Source organism: Carettochelys insculpta, chromosome 5, assembly GCF_033958435.1.
Source record: "Carettochelys insculpta isolate YL-2023 chromosome 5, ASM3395843v1, whole genome shotgun sequence".
NCBI classification, from domain to species: Eukaryota; Metazoa; Chordata; order Testudines; family Carettochelyidae; genus Carettochelys; species Carettochelys insculpta.
Genome location: NC_134141.1, coordinates 114,277,944 through 114,297,210, shown reverse-complemented (window position 1 = coordinate 114,297,210; position 19,267 = coordinate 114,277,944). Strand labels below are relative to the sequence as shown.

The window sequence follows — 19,267 nt, the reverse complement described above, 5'->3', positions numbered from 1 at the left end:
CACCTTAATGAGGTTTTCCAGAAGCGTTTTACAGATCACCTTCTTGTCATTTTTAGAGATTTCCCTCTTTTTCATAAGAACTCGATACCTATTGAAAAAGTCATGGTAGGACCACCTGAAAACAAAGCACAGATAAGATAAAACAGGGCACCGGGTGTGAATTATTTAGCTAACATTTAGAATTAGAACTTAACTAAAACCAAACCTAGAATCCAAGCCTCTTTGCATTTGGAGGAGAGAGAGGGAAAGTGGGGCTTAAAATCAAATCTGAACCCAACCTCTTCTGGATCTGGTTTGGGTAGGAAGTTGCTTTTTTCCCCCTTCAGCTTGTACTGGATAAGATGTATCTAAAATGTACAATGGAAGATGGGTTATCTGGAAAAATTTACACATAGGTGCAGGAACCAAGGTGCAGGGAATGCTGCAGCACCTCCTGGATTCAAGCTCTTTCCATTACATTCAGGATTTACAGTTTGGTTCAATAGGTCACAGCAACCCCCCTATGTAAATTGTCCCAGTGCTCGTGGATTTACACCAGTTGGGAACTAAGTATCCAAAGAACAAATGGTCACATTCCTGCACCATTCATTTGAACTGCCAGCCTCAGCCCTGACTTGGTGCTGGAATACAATTGCCAGCCTAACTCTAATTGGATTTAAATGTTAAGGCTCCTCTATGATTTTAAGCACTTGGGAAAGATTCTCATTTGATTTTTTGACACAGACACTCAAATTTCGTGCTGATGACACCAGAACAACCACAAGAACTTCCCCTCCTCCTCCTCCTCAGTAGGGAGCACAGACTTTCCAGGGTTGCAGAAGTACAACTTACAGTATCTGCATTAGAGGAACTTATGCAGAAACCGTTCAGCCAAAGAAGTACCCCTGAGACAGAGAGAGAGACCGAGAGAGTAAAATAAGACAAATCAGGCTGCACTGAATTTCATGCTGATCAATTGCTGAGACAGCCACCAACCAGAAATGCCAAAGGATTTTGCTGTATATAAATTGGACTTACAACCTTTTCTAATTATACCTGCGACTCTTTCTCCATTGGACTAACATGTGAAGCTTGTTCACATTTTTCTGCAGAAAATGATTTGTTGCTGGTTCTGCATGTCCTTAGATGGGGAGTGGATTCAAATTGATGGGCATCTGCCCTGTGTTTGGATGGCCAGGTTGAGCCTCAATGAAATTTGTCTTTATTTGTTCTGACAGTCATCAGTCCAAATTTGTGGTACAACCTCTTCTTTAGCGTGCACTTCCATAAGATCATTTGCCAAGATCTTGATTCGGAGTGGAACAATTGTGGAACATGTCAGTTCGATTCCCCTTGCCACCACACTACTGCATTCCAATGAAGTCACTCAAGAGCAAGAATAGTTATGTCCTGGCCACGTGTGGGGAACTTCCATAGATGCCAACATGAGTTATATGCACGTTTTGAGGAGAAATTAAAAAATGAACAATAAATGGAAAAGAACACACTGAAAGCACTTCTTTTCTTGCTTTTGTTTCCAAACTCTGAGGGTTATAAATTAGAATATTTCACTTAATCATCTCATATTGAGAGGTTAGGCCTGTAAGGAACAGGCTTGTATTTGGCTGCTCTCATTGGCTGTTATTAAATGCTTGGCTTCTCTGGGTAGATAAAGCAGACTGTTTGAAAGCCCCCACACTACAAACAATGAAATTGCTAAATGTGGCAGTGTTGTAGTTCGAAAAATTAGTGTACTATGTTCTACTGCTAGGAAGTGGCATCTCCTGAAACTCTGAGATTTAGAGCCTGAGTATTAGATTCTGAAATTTTCAGCTCCCTGCAAATGAAAACAGCTGAGTTATGGACCCATGAATACAAATCAGGGTTTTTAGTGACGCACTTCCAGTGATGGCAAAATTCTTTCAAACATATGCAAATGAACACCCAGGAAAATAAGTGAATTAACTCCAAAATGCCAGATTTCTACCTAATTTTGAGCAAATCTGCTATGGGCCTGATTCTCATTTACATTATGGACACTATCTACTGCTCTGACACCACAAAGGAGTCTTAAACAGGAATGCATTAAATGAGAATCAAGAGTTTAGACATCTATCTCGGTTTGTACACCTAGAAACCGATTAAGCTTGTGTGCGTGCATCTTCCGAACTGCCTCATTAAAACACCCCTTCTGAAAGGAGGGGGCAAGGGTAGACATGGACTAGGTGTGTAAAAAGGTAACATTGTAGCGAAGGCAAGGGAGTTTTGGGTCACACAGGTTAGCAGGCAGAACTAAAGACTATGGAGGAAGCTTCACCCCAGCCTGCTAATTTATGTTAATACTACAAGTGCCTGGCCTTCATGAGGATTTTACCTCATGTTAGTTACTATGTCAGCTAACTCAAAGTAACACCACAACTGTTTTTCCCAGAGAACACAAGAACAGCGAGTGTCAAAGAAACTGAGTTTGGAGTCCTTAGCCTCCACTATGGTTATGTGATGGCAACAATTCTGAACGGAACTTCCAGTGAAAATGTATTTTTCCTTCATGCCAGTAGTTTAAAAAAAATAGATACACAAACTGATTTTGCTCAAACTTTCCTATGAAATTTATCTCTGAGATGATACCAAGCATGAATGGCCTCAAAACTCAACATATGTATTTTGTTGTTTAGAACATTATCTTCAGCTGGCTAAGGTGAGGGTTGGGGGTGGGGGGAGATGGCTATAATGGATGGTAAGGACACTTGAGGATAAGCATACATTGTTTTGAGGCTAACAGAGAGGTGAATTTAGACACCTCTCAAATGGACAGAATGTTTGTCAACTAAACAAACAGGGAAAAGAGAATCTGATCTATGCAAAATAAGGTAACAGGCCAACTCCCAGTACCACAGGTTCAGAAAAACTGAAACACTCCACTGAAAAGGGTCACAGAAATTAAAGGGCCCCAATACTGCAACTTATGTGTGGTCAAACTGATGGGCCTGCCCAAAGCCCCTCTCAACACAGCCATCTACCCAAGCACTAAAAGCTGGAAAACTGACCTACCTCAAGATTTCTTTGATCTTCCTCTTTTCCCAATTAAGTGTCTAGCAACATAGCAATTAAATTCTAGCTACACTAAGGCACAACAGGAACACTTCTGACCACAGGGAGGTCAGCAGAGGCAAGTTCCTCAAAGACATTCAGGTTCCTAGTATCTACTGATTTCAGTGAGAAGTAGGTGCCTAAATACCCCTCAAGATCTTGACCTGGGAGTTATACTTCCAGTCAACACCACGCAAGAAATTCTCAGGTGGGGCATTATACCATGATTACCTTAACAGCAACATGACTTGCGTAGACCTGTATTTGTCTTGGCAGTCTGGGAATTGAATAACGGACAATTCCCACGCTTTATAATTTACCACAATATTTTATTTCTCTGAAACTGGAAATTGATCTTAAAATATCTTTCTAGAACATTAAAAAACTTACCAGCAGAGAAAAGAGAACGAGAATACATATGGCTGGTTTTGTTTGCTTGCATCTCAGATGGGTTATTTGTAATAAACTGACGTGTACAAATAATTATAATGGGACTTGGACTATTCTGAAAAAACATCTCTTAACAGTTGTTATTTCAACGTACAAAGAATTGACTGGGTACAGGCTGAATGTTTTCATCGCCTAAGGGTTCCTGGGATGGGGAGAGATGTGTGCATTGCCCACAGAATTGTAAGATAGCATAACTACTTCACAGAAACCTGGAAAAACTGCAAGCTGCACTATGGAGACCTTGACACAATAGCCTATAATGGTCTCTCCCATCTGTTAACCACACAGTTTTGTTCAAGTGGAGGACATAAAGGCTATGTCTACACTAGCCCAAATCTTTGAAATGGCCATGCAAATGGCCATTTCGAAGATTACTAATGAGGCTCTGAAATGCACATTCAGCACCTCATTAGCATGCCTCTGGCCGTGTGTAGCCAGACATGAACCCCCCCACTTGGCCTTTTCTTCCTCTCCCCCCCACTGGGAGAGACAGAGAGAGAAACAAGCAGGGGAGACAGGTAGCCTTTCATGTCCTGGGAACGCAGGTGTGCTGTCTCGCCCAGCCTCTCTACTATACACAAAAACCAGACAGTGAATGGGCTAGCTAATGGCCGCCCTTCTGGCTGATCTCGGTAATTGACATGCCTTGATCACTTCCCCAGGAAGAACAGGGAACCCCCGCCCATCACCTCCAAAGGTGCCCAATTGTCCACAATTCACAGGTGCGAATTGAGCCTTGCATCTTCCCTGGGAAACCTGGGGTTCAAAACATATTCCTCCCAATTGGCCACTTGAGACCAGGAAGAAGCGTATGTGACAAAAGGGGTATAAAGGGGCTTGGCAGACCACCCCCCGCCTTTGAGTTTCAATCACCTACACCTGCTGGTCAGGTCTGGAATTAACTCCTGAGACTGGGGACACCTGGTTTGTATCTACTTCTTCCCAAGGGATTGAGAGAAAGATTCTGGATCACACTGGATCTAGGAGGCAGGGGTAAGAATTACACCTGTATTACACTTCTTTCCTATAGGAATTGAGGGAAAGACTCTGGTTCCACCAGGTCTAAGAGGCAGGGGTGAAAATCACACCTGCAACTTGCCTTTCTTGTGTACACATTAATTGTATTAGTTTAAGCTAGCTAGTTTGTTTAAAACTTTTAAGTTAAATTGTGTTGCTTCCCCTTTAAAAACTGCGAGTACTAACTTGTACTTTAATCATTTGTCTTAGTTAAATTGTTTCTATCTTTGTATAAATAAAAGTAACTGTTAAAGCCTCTCTAAGTGTAATTTTCCTCTTGCTGCTGTACCCGAACTAAACACAAACCAAAGAACCCAGCCTGCCCTGGCTGCTTAGCATAGCTGCTGGTGTGGCATCGCCCCCTTTTGCCCCACCAGACCCTTAGCTGGCACCTGGGCATCGGCTCACACCGCGGCTCTTCAAAATTGCTGCTTTTCGCTGCCACACGGCTCGTCCAGACTGGGTTCCTTTTCGAAAAGACCCAGGAACTGGGATTTCTAAGTTCCCAGGGTCCTTTCGAAACAGAGACCTGTTTGGACAAGCTGCACGGCAGCGAAACGCAGCAATTTCGAAGAACCACAGCCAGAGGCATACTTGTGAGGTGCTGAATATGCATTTCATTGCCTCATTAGTAACCTTCCAAATGGCCATTTCAAAGATTTGGGCTAGTGTAGACATAAAGGTTATGTCTGCTGATAGGAATAAGGGGATTTCGAAGTTCCCGGGGTCCTTTCAAAAAGGAGCCCCATCTGGACGAGCCGTGCGGCAGCGAAAAGCAGCAATTTCGAAGAGCTGCAGCCAACGGCATGCTAATGAGGTGCTGAATATGCATTTCAGCGCCTCATTAGCAATCTTCGAAGTGGACATTTGCATGGCCATTTCGAAGATTTGGGCTAGTGTAGACACGGCCAGAGTAAGTGGCAAGTGGAGACACTCCGGTGCCATATGAGATACTCCATTCTGGCAAGCCACTCTGCTTAACACTGCAGAACGCTAAAAAACCAGCAATATACTCTGTTCAGGAGCTATGACTCTTTGTAACAAGATGCATATCTGAGAAATTTTTTGCTATCGGTTATTTTGAAGAAGAACAGATCTTGTGTGTCGAAGTTGCAATTTCTGGTCTATCCCCATGCAGCTGACGAGGAAGGCAGATGTGGCGGCTCACCACCTTATTGACCAGGGGCTGCCCACCTTCTAGCAGGCGGTAGCTGACCAGTGGAGCTCGATGACTCCTCCCAATGACGAAATTGATCCACAGCATCCTCCTCTTCGCTTACAACCTGTAACTCCCACTTCTCATGTTGTTTCCATGCTATCAGCAAGGATGGAGCGTCTTCCCCATTTGGCACCCTCTTACATGCTGCACTGCCTGCGCTAGTGTTTGGAGCAAGTTCGTTGCCCAAGTGGCACTGTCCCCCTCTCGATAGCCCCAGTTGGATCCAAAGGAAAGACAGAAGTTAGTATGTTTGGAACTGAGGTGAATCCAGGTGGTGTTCAAACAAGTATTGGGTCGACCTATGTGCTAATATTCAAAAGGAATTTGATTTGGGCAACCTGAAAACCACGTATGATGGATTGAAGAAAGCACTCGGACCAAACATTACCACTGAAACATTTAAATGGACAGGTGAACGCAGACAAAAAGCTGCAGATGTCCAGATGGGTGGAACTCTACTCAAGTCTTTATTCCCACAAGCATACAGTACAACCTGAACTTCACAACCTCACCCCAACTCTTCCAGAAATGTCTGAGCTAGATGCAGAGCCTACAGTGGAGGAACTTTCTCAAGATCTTAATGATCTCTCCAATGGAAAAGCACCAGAAAACGATAGAATTCCAGCTCAAGTCCTGAAGGCAAACGAGGCTGTACTCTTCCCCTTCCTCTCTGATTTACTCCTAAAATGTTGGAGAGCAAGTGATGTACCACATGACATGAAGGATGCAAACATGATCACTCTATAAAAACAAAGGCAACAAGGATGACTGCAACAACTAGAGGCATCTCATTACTGAGCATCACAGGCAAAGCATTTGCCCGTGTCATTCTCAAACGCCTGCAAAAACTCGCAGAGTGAGTCTATCCAGAAACACAATGCAGCTTCAGGGCTCGCAGGCCAACAATGAACATGATCTTCTCACTTCGGCAACTACAGGAAAAATGCAGAGAACAAGGGAAGCTGTTATTCATAGCATCTGTGGACTTAAAGGCATCTGACACAGTCAGTAGATCAGGACTATACAGAGTATTAAACATTATTGGTTGCCCACTGACCCTACTCAAGTTCATAACATCCTGTGTGCAACAAACAGCAGAGTCAAACAAGGGTGCGTTCTTGCCCCTACCTTCTTCGGCATATTCTTCTCAGTTCTGCTAAATTGCACATTACAAAACTTGCACAGAGATGTATTTCTCCACACAAGATTAGGTAGCGCTCTCTACAACCTGGCAAGACTCAAGGCCAAAACTAAGGTCAAGAAAGTCCTCATGAGGGAACTTCTCTTCACAGATGATGCAGCTCTCACTGCTCACACTGAAGAGATGCTGCAGTCACTGATGGATTCTCTATCCAGAGCCTGTAAGTTGTTTTCCCTTGAGGTAAGCATGAAGAAAACTGTTCTACCCACTCAATGTGGACCTCAGCAACCCAATGTCATTCTGGATAACAGCCCATTAGACGACGTTCAACAATTCTGTTACCTTGGATCTACTGTCACCGCATGGATGAAGAACTGAACATTAGAATTGGGAAGGCAGCTATGTTTTTTGGCAGACTTACGAAATGAGCATGGAACAATCCTAAGATGACAGTGAAAACAAAGATACTAATCTATCAGGCATGTGTATTGAGTATCCTGCTATATGGTTCTGAGGCACGGACCACCTACTTGAACCAGGAGAAAAAAACACTGAACATCTTCGCTACCTCCACAGAATCATGAATATCAACTGGCAAGATAGCTTCAAATGCAGATATCCTGTCAAGATCTGGCACAGCCAGACTCATGGAGATTCTCAACAGCAGAAGACTATGACGGCTTGGTCACGTGAGAAGAATGGGTCATGAACATCTTCCCAAAGAAATCCTCCAGGGTGAACTGTCATGTGGGTTGAGAATGAGAGGAAGACCAAAGCTAAGATTCAAGGATACATGCAAAAACGCCATGAAAAGATTCAACATCGATCCAAAATCCTGGGAATCTACATCATCAGATTGAAATACCTGGCGACGATTGCTATGACGGGGCACATCATCCTTTGATAGTATATGTGCAAGCCACACTAAATAACTTAGTCTTAGAAAGAAAAACTCTAAGATTCAAGAATTCAGAAACAGACTGACATGCAGTTATTGCAATTGACCGTGCAAATCCAATATTGGACGGATACACCACGAGAGAAGCTGCAGACTCAAACACCGCCCAATAGATCCTCACCACTGCTGCTAACCACCATCTCTCGAGATGAAAAGGGGCCGTAGTAGCAGTATAGGTTACTTTAGAAACAGCAGGCTAGAGTATAGCTCCTCTTGTTCTGTGTTACCATGCCACACCAAAGCATATTTGCCTTTCAATTAATTATTAAGACTTCAGATTAGCGTTGTCTGAAATTACTCATGGATCTAATGCCCAGCACTATTCCTTAGGTGAATCTTTTCACTCATATATTAACAAAAGCAAGCAAAACAAGAACGAACATTAAAAACTCCCATATTTAAAAAAAAACAAAACAAAACAGCAAAACGTAGGATACTACCTGTAGCTGAATTAATTTACAGATCACTTTTCTCTACAAGACACTGCAAGGCAGACAAAACACGTTTTGAAAATGATTTTTACACAGGGATGCCCTTGAAACATTTCAATTATGAATGTTTAATATCTGTATCCATTTTGTGCACTATCACAGATGCTAAAACTACTAAATTGCAGCATGTAACAGACCGCTAAAACGAACCAAAAAAGCAGAAGTAAAATTTCAAGACTATTTAAGTGATAAACAAAACTGCATTTTGTGTGAATGTGTGCGCGCGCACACACACACGAAAAAATTTAGAATCAGACTTCTGTCACACGTCAACACGTCCTTTAGAATTTCTGAAAAATACATATGGCTAAACTGATCTCAGAAATTCTGAGAGACGTGTTGATGTGTGTCAGAAGTCAGATTCTATTGTTTTGTTTTATATGCAAAAACCCACACAAAGAGCCACCATTTGTTAACAAAAGATATACATTATATAGAATTATTTTAAAGTAAGGATGACTACGTATCTCATAGGCTATAAAAAGTGAATATTTAAAACAACTAGTTAGCACTGGCAACACTAATCGTTATTTCTGAAAGGATTTTACTAATTTTCCTGAAGGCAAGAAGTCCAAGAATATGAACCTGAAAGCATCTGAATGTCAGCGGACACTGGCCATATCTCATGGATGCGTCACAGCCTAACCAAGAGGAGGAATTCAATTGCTCAAATGAATCCTACTACAGTATTCAGTTACAGCTGAGAGAACTGTGTTAACTCCTGATTTCTGGGTTTAATCTAAAGTGCTAGATTCAAATCAAACTGGACAATCACTTTTTTTTGTCCATGAACGTTTAAAATAACCTCACCCATTCCTGTGTTACATTTCATAGATAAATCTCAATGTAATTTCCCCAGATAATATATAAATTTCGACTGACAGCCTTGCCATCAAACCTCATGCATCTCTAACTTTGATTACTGAAGGAGAAACCTCAAGACAAATTCATGGTGAGTGAGGGAGAAAAATCCTCTTTGACTTGCCCGTCACTGAGAATAAAGGGCTTTCACCGAGTTTACAATGGCCGAGGTGAAACATGCTCTTTAGAAGATCTTCAAACCTGAAAAAAAAAAAAATTCTTCCAAAAAATTGAACTTGAAGACCAGAAGCAGTGAGACAAATGAAGGCAGAGAAGAGCTTTCATGCCGTATTTTTACTGCTGCTATAAAGTTACCTAGGCATGTTCATACAAAAGTGTCTAGTCAGATCTAGGAGGTAACATTAAGGCCTTACTTACACTACAATTAAAAACCTTCAGTTGTCCCATGGCAGCTGACTCCTGGGGATCTGGTTAAAAGGCTGCTTAACTGCAGTGTAGATGATCAGGCTGTGCTGGAACCAGAGTTTAAGAAGCTTGCAAGGCAGGAGGGTCCCAGAACTTAAGCTGTACATCACAGTTAAGCAGTCATACAGCCCAAGCTCCACAAGCCAAAGTAAGCTGGAATGGGCCAGCCACAGGTATCTCACATTGGTGTGCCCTCTAAAGAACAACAACAAAGACAGAGTTGGGTTGAAGAGATGGAGTTCAGAGTTTGTGTGAAGGACAAGTCAGGAGTGGGTGTTCAAATTTGATGGTGCCAAAAAATTTTACACACACACACACACACACACACACACACACACTTGAAAGATTTCTGGTGAAAAGTTGCACAAATACCACAAAGCCTCTCTCACATCCTGAGTTGGAAAATAGGCCAGTTCCAGTTTTGAATCTGAGTCGGGACAAAAGCCTAAAGGAACAGGTTTGGAGACTCAAATACAAAGGCCCCTACAAAAATTTGTAGCAGTCTGGATCAGTGAGCTTCAGCTCATCTTTGAGCAAAGCAAATTCTACCTGATCAAGGAAGAATCATTGGACATTAATTGTTAATTTGTGGTATGGATAGTGCTTGACGTATTCCAAGTACTTGCTAAATAATAAATAATAATTAATCCTCTCTCTCACACATTCCCAGCACTGGAAGCAAGTAACATGAGTTCTGTTGTACAGGGAAAGAATATTCCAGTGGTTGGGAATCTGGCCTGAGACTCAGAGGACCCAGGTTCAATTACCTCCTCTGACACAGATTCTCCATATGTCCATGGGCAAGTCACTTGGTCCATCTGTGCTGCAGTTTTGAATATGTAAAATAGGGATAATAGCCTCCCTGTCTCACTCAGACACTATTACATAGGGTTAAATAACTTCCATAGATTGCATAGTATGGAAACTGAGTCAGCTACTTGTGAGCTGTTGTCCAAAATCCTAGAGTCCGAGCTGTTTTCTAGATCCGTGGATCTAGAAAACAGCTCGGACTCTATGATCTTAAACACCTGATCACATCTCCCTCTGTACATTCGCAAACTGACCATGTACAGAATGCTTACAATGTAATATGAGTGAGCATTCTGAATCTGCCAGGCCCATGACTTCATTCAATACTTCAGTATTCACAATGGACTCAGCATAAGAGAACAGCTATGACATATGAAGTATTATTTTATACAGTTCTCAAGTTCAAAGATTCCTAAAACAGTATTTTGTTTGTGTTGAGTGAGCAACACAATGCTTCAGCCTCTTATTTTCTCTAGATTAATCTTTACTGAAACCTGCTTCTAAAAAGAAGACAAATGGTTTTTATAGTGGAGAGACATGTTCCATACTTTAAACATAAAAGCTGATGATGGATCTACCATTCATTTCTTTAGGACAGCACATTCATCACACTGGTCAATGTACATAATAATGAACATATTTCTTTACTACCGTGTAGCATTTCAAATTGGATGATACATTTTCATTTTACATCAAACACTTGCAGAACACAATGTTTCATGAAAATGATAAATACAGCAAAGCATACCCTGTATCAAAGATGAGGGAGCTGCCAAGGTCTTTCTTGTAGTGAAGTTTATTATTTTCTTTATATGGTCTGCAGAACACTGAAAAACTATATTAAGCATTTTAAGAACTGGATGAAAAAAGTCAACCTACAAAGAAAATCTATTTAGAGTAGTGACTATGGAGTGCCGCAGTAACAAAAGCCAAAAAAAAAAAAGTAATGTCAAAATATTGGCTCGCTCTTTGAGTCGTTTCATTCCTGGAAATACCCATTTTAATGAAACATTGGCAAAATATATTTAGCCAGCATAACATACAAGTAAATGTTGCCTTAGACATTAAAACATGCGTAACACTGAGTCAAAACAAAAAAGCAGTCCGGTAGCACTTTAAAGACTAACAAAATAATTTATTAGGTGATAAGCTTTTGTGGGACAGACCCACTTTCTGTCCCACAAAAGCTCATCACCTAATAAATTATTTTGTTAGTCTTTAAAGTGCTACTGGACTGCTTTTTTATTTTCAAAGTACATAGACTAGCATGGCTATCTTGCTGTTACTATTCGACACTTTGAGTGAAGTTGAGATGGAGGTAGGAGACAGACTTGTTGAAAGTCTATGGGTAAGGATTTAAAAAAAAAAAGGGATGTTCTGGTAGGAGTCTACTACAGACCATCTAACCAGGAACAAGATTGTGGAGGCTTCCCTCCCCCCCTCAAATAACTAATGAAATGATCCAAAGGATAGGACTTCATGATGATGAGAGACTTCAACTACCCCTACACCTGTTGGGAAAGTAATACAGCAAAGCACAGAACATCCAACAAGTTCTTGGAATGCACCAGAAAATTTTTTAGTTCAGAATGTGGAGAAAGATACTATTGGACAGGCTGTTCTAGATTTGATTTTGACAAAGAGGGAATTTAGAAGTGGAAAGCAGCTTAAGTGAAAGTGATTGTGAAATAAGAAAAGTTGATTATTCTGAGGAACAGTAGGAGGGAAAAACAGCACAATAAAGATAATGGGATTTTTAGAAGGCAGACGAGCAAATATGGGAGTTGGTGGATAAGATCCCATAGGAACTATCTCTAAGGAGAACAGTTCAAAAGGCCTGGCAGTTTTTCAAAGAAATGTTACAGGCACAAGAGCAAACTATCCTACTTCATAGGCAAGATGAGAAATATGGCAAGTGACCACCCTGGCGTAATCAGGAGACCTTCAATGATCTAAAACTCAAAAGAGAGTCCTATAGAAAGGGAAAATACGGTCAAATTACAAAACAAAAAAGCAATCAAGTAGCACTTTAAAGATTAACAAAATAATTTATTAGGTGAGGTTTCGTGGGACAGACCCACTTGGCTATGATCTGAAGAAGTGGGTCTACCCCACAAAAGCTCACCTAATAAATTATTTTGTTAGTCTTTAAAGTGCTACTTGACTGCTTTTTTGTTTTGATAGTATACAGACTAGCACGGCTTTCCCTCTGTCAAATTACAAAGGATGACTATAAGCAAATATCACAAGTATTTAGGGACAAAATTAGAAAAGCCAAGGCACAAAAGATTAAACCAGGTAGAGGTATAAAAAGCAAGAAGAAAACAAACACTGTACAAATAGAAGAAAAAAAGACTACCAAGGGCAGGGTAGGGCCACTACTCCACAGACAACAGAAAAAGTGGAAGTGGCAGAAATGCAAATGACGATGAAGCATTTCCATTTTGAAGCACTTGGAGGAGAGGAATTAGCCCTTAGGGATACACAGAGTTTGCTTACTACTGAATCTCTTCTATTCTTCTTTGAAACTTGAAAAGTTTAACTCATTTCATATACAGTTGCCTGTTTTGACCTTGTAAATAACTTATTGCCTTTTCCCACATAATAAATCTCTAGACAGTTTATTACAGGATTGAGTATATACATTGTCTTTGTTGTAATAGCTAAAGCACAACTGATCTGGAATAAGTGGCTGGTCTTTTGGGATTGGAGGCAACCTGAACATTGCTGTGACGTTTGGTATAATGGAGCATTTATTATAACGGTAAGGTAGCTTGGTTGGCAAGACAGATCAGAGTACCTGAGAGATTACCAGTGATCCAATGGTAAGGCTGTAACAGTGCCTGAAGAGTTTACCTTTGATAAAGGACTGGTGAAATCTAAGCGTAGAACTCACAACCAACATTGTGGTTTCTGCCCTGCTCCCTTACAGTCTGTCCTGAGGCTTGGTACTCTGTTCTTGAGTCACTGCAGGGCAGCTTAATATGAGGATAAAGGTTTCCTTGCACTGTGAGCTTCTCAGAGCAAGAGGTGTCTTGTGTGTACCGCGCCTCTCACGGGAGGTTTCTAATCTTCGTTTGGGCCATTAGGTGCTACTGCAATACAAATAATTTCTAAAAATATCTTTTTCCTCTGCATCTCAAGACTCTGCTAAGTTAGACTGCATGGGTCAAAAGTTGGACACCCAGTGCAAAGGTGTAGATATCAGGTCTTATACAAGGGATTTCTGTGTGTGGGGAGGAGATTGTCGATTCTTTCCTTCCATCACTGGAACAGGAAACCACTACAGCTGCCCTGAAACCGCTAACAGAACCCACGTGCAACCATCAATTCAGACATCCACCTGCTCTGGGTGAATATTTGGCCCAGCTGCTCCACACCAAGATCCCTCTGCTGTGCTGCAGAACACTACTCTGTGGCTTGCTGGTGGCGTGTACTCCCTTGTGTGTCCACCTTCATAAATGAAGCATGGCTGTTCCACTACGTCTTAGGGTCTGGCCCCAGAAAAATGCCTTCATAAATATGATGCTGAAGATGCTTAGCTCATTTTGAATTATGTTCCCCATTATTTAATCCTAAGAGATTGTGGAAATATAGACATGTTACCGGTAACTGGCCAAGACCCCTTTAATGGGGAAGTCCTAGTGAATTTAAATTGGGTGATGCCAATTTAATGAACCCCAAAATATCACTCAACGTTCAAATCTTATCAACTGGAATCAAATTACCTACCAACTCTCTTCTCTTTTTCATTTATATGAAAAAATTGATAATTGATAATCTTGTAGGTAGACTGTAACAACGGTCATTTTTGGCTACAACTGCTCTTATAGTAGGTTTATGAAGCTTGACAGCAATGCAATACATTGTAGGTCTGTGCATATGTGCAGGGACTACTTTTAGAGCGAGCTTTGGGGGCTGCAGCAGGAAATCCTTTGCTTCAGGAAACACGTTCTTCTGAAAAAGGACATGTTCAGAATTATAACTAGCCTGGGAAAAACTCCATTAGTGTTTTGGGTTGTCCATCTCCATATGGGATCAAATCCAGATTCCTATCAAATTCTTACTCTCCATGCACTGTATTTTAGGAGATTTTATTGTTCATGCTTCCTTGGTAATTTACATCATCTTGTGAAATTACTTCTCACTGCCAGATGGAAAGCACCAAGTGAAATGCTGAGCTTAATAAACGGCGCATACTCTATAGTTGGTTTATATTTCAGTGTGTGGCTTGACAAAGAACCTGAAATGGAAGATTTCAGGAGCTGGTGGGATTTCTTTTTTAAACAAAATAGTAAAATCCTAGTTTGGAGACAAGAAAAATGTAATATTCAATCTTATTTATACTGAAAACATTGCTCCCTGACCCCTTTCCTGGTGCCAAATTCATTGAATAAAGCATGTGACACAATGTAACACAAGGTGACTTTGGCGGTACAGTACCTGGATGGGTAGCCAGCTGCACTGATGCGGATCGTCTCCAATACACCACAGGCTCTTAACTGCTGGACTGCTCTCTTTGGATCAAATCTGCAATTACATGTTATGATGATACAGATGAGCACGGTTTCCCATTCCATGCACAAAAAGAAACCTAGCAGTAGAGGAAAAACTTAGAGGTAACAACAAGAACATTTACAATGGAACCTTTCCAGTGTAGCTGGGTTACATTTCTGCTTCTGTACAGAAAGAAACTTTGCCTTATATACACCGTCCAATGTGTGGGGGGAGAGCTCAATTTCCTGTAGCCTGGAACTCCTTCACTGCAATTCTTTGAGCAGGTAGATTAACATTTGACTTGGACAGCACTGTAAAGGTTTTCAGAAGACAGATGAGAAAAGGGAAAGACAGACATCACCGGGCTGTTTTTAATCCATACATAGTTCTGTGCAAATTTCAACACAGCCGCTAGTTACTCCCGCATTCTGCTTTGGTGACAGGCTGCACAGGTTCCTTGTCCACTTGTATATTTCTGGATGGGCATGCTTTAAAAGTGAAGTGGAATTTGCTGCCATCACATTAGAAAAGTAACCACTCAGCCACCAAGGATTAAATAAAACAACAGGGGCATCTGTCATAAAGAATCTCCCTGGCTCTGAGTGTCAGTTTTGTTAGACTTAAAACCAGACTTGTAGAATTACATATAACATCAGCAAAACAAGTGTCCTTTCCTTATCACTTTGACACTACAAGAGACCTTGAAGATATTAACAGGATCGTCTAAGCACATAGGAACTACTAGATCAGAACAGATCAATCACTGTCATGATTTTCTATTATGTCTTCAACAACAGCATATACCAGTCCTGTGGCAGCCTCATGTGAGCTCAGCAGGCCTTAATTGATTTGTAGCAGCCCCTCCTCAGCTGCTTCCCCAGGTCAGCTGTTCCTCATTGCCCTGAATTATCCCTCTGTTAATTAGCTAGGCCATTCCCTACCATTGTCAGCTAACCCTCTGGCTTGACCCTATCACAATATTTACACTTATAAATGCCGCAGGACTGTTTAAAAGGCATCTCCTACTGAGAGAAGGGGAGGACAGTGGAAGAGAGTGCGGACTGAAGAGGTGAGAATAAAGAAGCTGAGAGTGCCAGAGATTGGGGCGGGGCGGGGGGTGTGTGTGTGAGAGAGAGAGAAAAAAAAGTATTCCCATAGGGAGTGTTTGGACTCCCCTCCCCGCAGCTGACCAGGGAGCCCCTACCCACCCCCCTTCAGCCAAGGAGCACAGGGACAACCCACAGCTAGGGCACATAGGGGCTCAAGCTACCTGCGGAACTGTGAGCAGAACAAGGGGCCAGATGTGAGGCTGACCCTACCTCTTGGCAGTCACTTGGTAACGAGTAGGATGTCTTCATGTCACTTACCTATTGGTGAGTGTGTTGACAGCTGATCAGCCCAATTCTGGAGCTGCAGATCTTATTACAGAAGGGGCAGGTGCTGGCAGCTGTTGGGAGGGGCAAGAGGCAGTTCCTGATGCTTTTTTTTTTGGTTATCTAGACACAGGGGTTGAGGTGGACTATTTTTAGGGCACCTTTTCTAGCCTCCTTCCTGTGTGGGGTAAGAACAGCGGATCCTAAATAGGGCTGCTCCGTCAAGGATGCAGCAGCCGGACCATTCTACCACCTCAGTCCTCAAAGCAGAAGAACTGAGAATACATCCACCACCTACACGCTGGTTCATGCCTAAGAGCTTCCAGATTTCACAATCCTGCTCCCGTCACCATTCGCCAGTTGCTGGAGGGCTTAAGATTAGGAGAGCAGCAGGCAGAGGCAGATGCCTGTGAGTGACTTATTTTAACATGGGGAGACTGTTGCACTGACCGATAGAAGGCTCAGGTCCAATGGCATGGAATCCACAACAACTGGCAGTCTCCTGTCCACTGCGGCCTTCATCTGCATCCACAGTCATTGTAGCATTACATTTTCTATCCTCCACCTGTTCTGCTGTTGAGGACTTGAGGATCATTCTTTGTCCGGACACCCCCCCGTGATCTTGCCGCCATGGGAGACCCTGCTGTGAGTACAAGACTCCATACGGCATTGCTCTTGGGTTCATTGGAACACACAAGCTCACTCGCCACACCAAGGTGACTGTCCAAAGAGTGATGCTGACCCTACCACGGTATTTTGGTATGCTATTCTGCAGCCATCATGGTTTTTGACTGTATGTCTCCAACAGCAACATACACCAGGACCTAAACAGAGCAATACTGGGTCCTTTCAATAATGGCAAAATTCCACTGATTTAAACAGAACAGAATCAGGCCTAAATACATTTTTTCCCCAAAGGGCAATACAGAAAAGCTGTTTGTATTAGCTCACTTATTTATTTTTCCATCTTGTTTACAATACACTCTGCACTCCTCATAATTGCTGCAGGAGGTCAGTGCAACTTCTCAATCAAAATTCTACCACTCATGCAAACAGAACAGTGCATCAGTTGATATAAATCACGTGTTCGGACTCCTGTTAAATCGAATACATAAAAGGAACAAAAAACTACCTGAAGCACAAATATCAGAGGGGTAGCTGAGTTAGTGTGTATCTTCAAAAGCAATAAGAAGTCCTGTAACACCTTATATAGACCAATAGATATTTTGGAGCATAAGCTTTCATGGGCTTCATCAGATGTGGGTCTTTGCCCATGAAAGCTTATGCTCCAAAATATCTGTTGGTCTTTCAGGTGCCACAGGACTTCCTGAAGCAGAAAGTGTTTTCAATGAAAATTTAGGGAAGTAAACCACAATGGCTGCTTATCTTGGTCTTTTCATTTCTCTCCCTCTGCTAGTATTCATTGTTTAACACTGTACCTGTGGAATTTAACTCTGATCTGTTGCGAACATCTAAGGCACAATTTCATCAGACACTATTGCAAAAGCAGGCTGTATTGTAATGTACAGTAGTGTGATATTGTATGTAGTCAGTCTGGGTCAGGGTAGGAGTAGCAGAGTATAGTTATTGTGAGCTGCATTTTTCTCCATTTCTATAGCACTTGCAAAGTACAGCACTTCTAATATGCTCTCCCATCAAAACAAAGCCATGAGGCATGTGATCTCCCCCAAAAGGGCTTCAACCAACCAGGAGCAGTGATTATGGAACAACAGCTTTTAGAATTACATGAGTTACAGAATTTGAAAATTTTAACTTTAACTAGCCATACAACAAATTCCAAGTGCTCTTACAACAGTACTATATTGCAAAGCCCTAGGATAGGTGATCCTACCAAACTAGTGATATATTTACCATAAACAATAACTCCTGTTGAAATCAGAGAGATTGAGAGATTAAATACTTAGAGCGCATTTTAGAAGAATCACTTTGTAATAGAACTTGCAATTTTAAGAGGAATGGAACTCCAAAAATTTTAATATATTTAGACTTCTCAGCTCTTTTTACTATGAAATCCAATTATAAGATGTTGGCTCATCTTAAAGCGGCACTTACTTGAAAGGAAGCTTCTCATCATTCGGCTTGATGCAGCGCACATAGTGTGGAGTGGTAGCATTCAGGGTCTCCATCAATAAATGCAAGGAGTTTCGGAACTAAAAGAGACCAGAACAAAAACCAAATACACTAGATTTTGAGTGGTGAGAAGGAAGGGGTGAATGTGGAGAACTGAAATTCCATATTAGGTCTGAAGATGACAAGGTCAAATTTGGAGTATATTCTAAACCAAAGAGAAAGGACTACTGCATCCGATGATGCGTAAGAAAACAACAAGCATTCTCCTATAAGCCCAGATTGTACTCTAGAAGCCTGGGTCTGTACAAACCAGAGCTGCATCCAAGTAATGTAGGACCATACTAAGGGACTATTTTGTTGTTTGAGGCATCATCCCTTCAAGTGAGATGTTAAAGGACCCCTTCTGCCTACCTTTAGTAGTTCTACAGATAAAAGTAAAAAGCGCTTTGAGAGAAAGTGAGGTAGAGAAAAGGTTTAACCCCAGTATTTTCCATAAAATGTGTTCCACTGAGGCCTGCGCCAACCTTTGTGACCCTTATTCCAGGCCTCAATCAGTGCCAACCAAGATTACTGACGTCAACTCATTAATGGTCTTCTTAAAGCCCTAAATTTCAGGGGGAAAGCCAGATCATTCAGTCTGCTCCAATAAGCATGCCAAGCTAAAACTCTCCCTTCATTATCTTTCACTCTCAACAGCTTCCTACTAATCTCTACATCAAACTCAATAATATGTATTCCTGGCTTTCAAAACACTGTGCATGGCCTTAAATCCACCTTCTCTCTCTAATTTTAGACACATCTACACCATTGCCTGGTCATTCAGTGTTGGTTTTTTTTGTTTTTTTTTTTGTAGCATCCTCTCTA

At 41.6% G+C, this 19,267-nt stretch overlaps 1 protein-coding gene across 1 annotated transcript in view; it reads right to left on the bottom strand.

Moving 5' to 3' along the window:
• Window positions 1–19,267, bottom strand: part of MYO5B (myosin VB) — a 375,576-nt gene that overhangs the window by 99,067 nt on the left and 257,242 nt on the right. The window contains exons 16-18 of the mRNA XM_074995787.1: window positions 18,386–18,483; window positions 14,886–14,972; window positions 4–115 (exon numbers count right to left, since the gene is read on the bottom strand). Of these exons, the coding sequence (XP_074851888.1) occupies window positions 4–115; window positions 14,886–14,972; window positions 18,386–18,483 (297 nt within the window). The remainder of the gene's footprint in view (window positions 1–3; window positions 116–14,885; window positions 14,973–18,385; window positions 18,484–19,267) is intronic.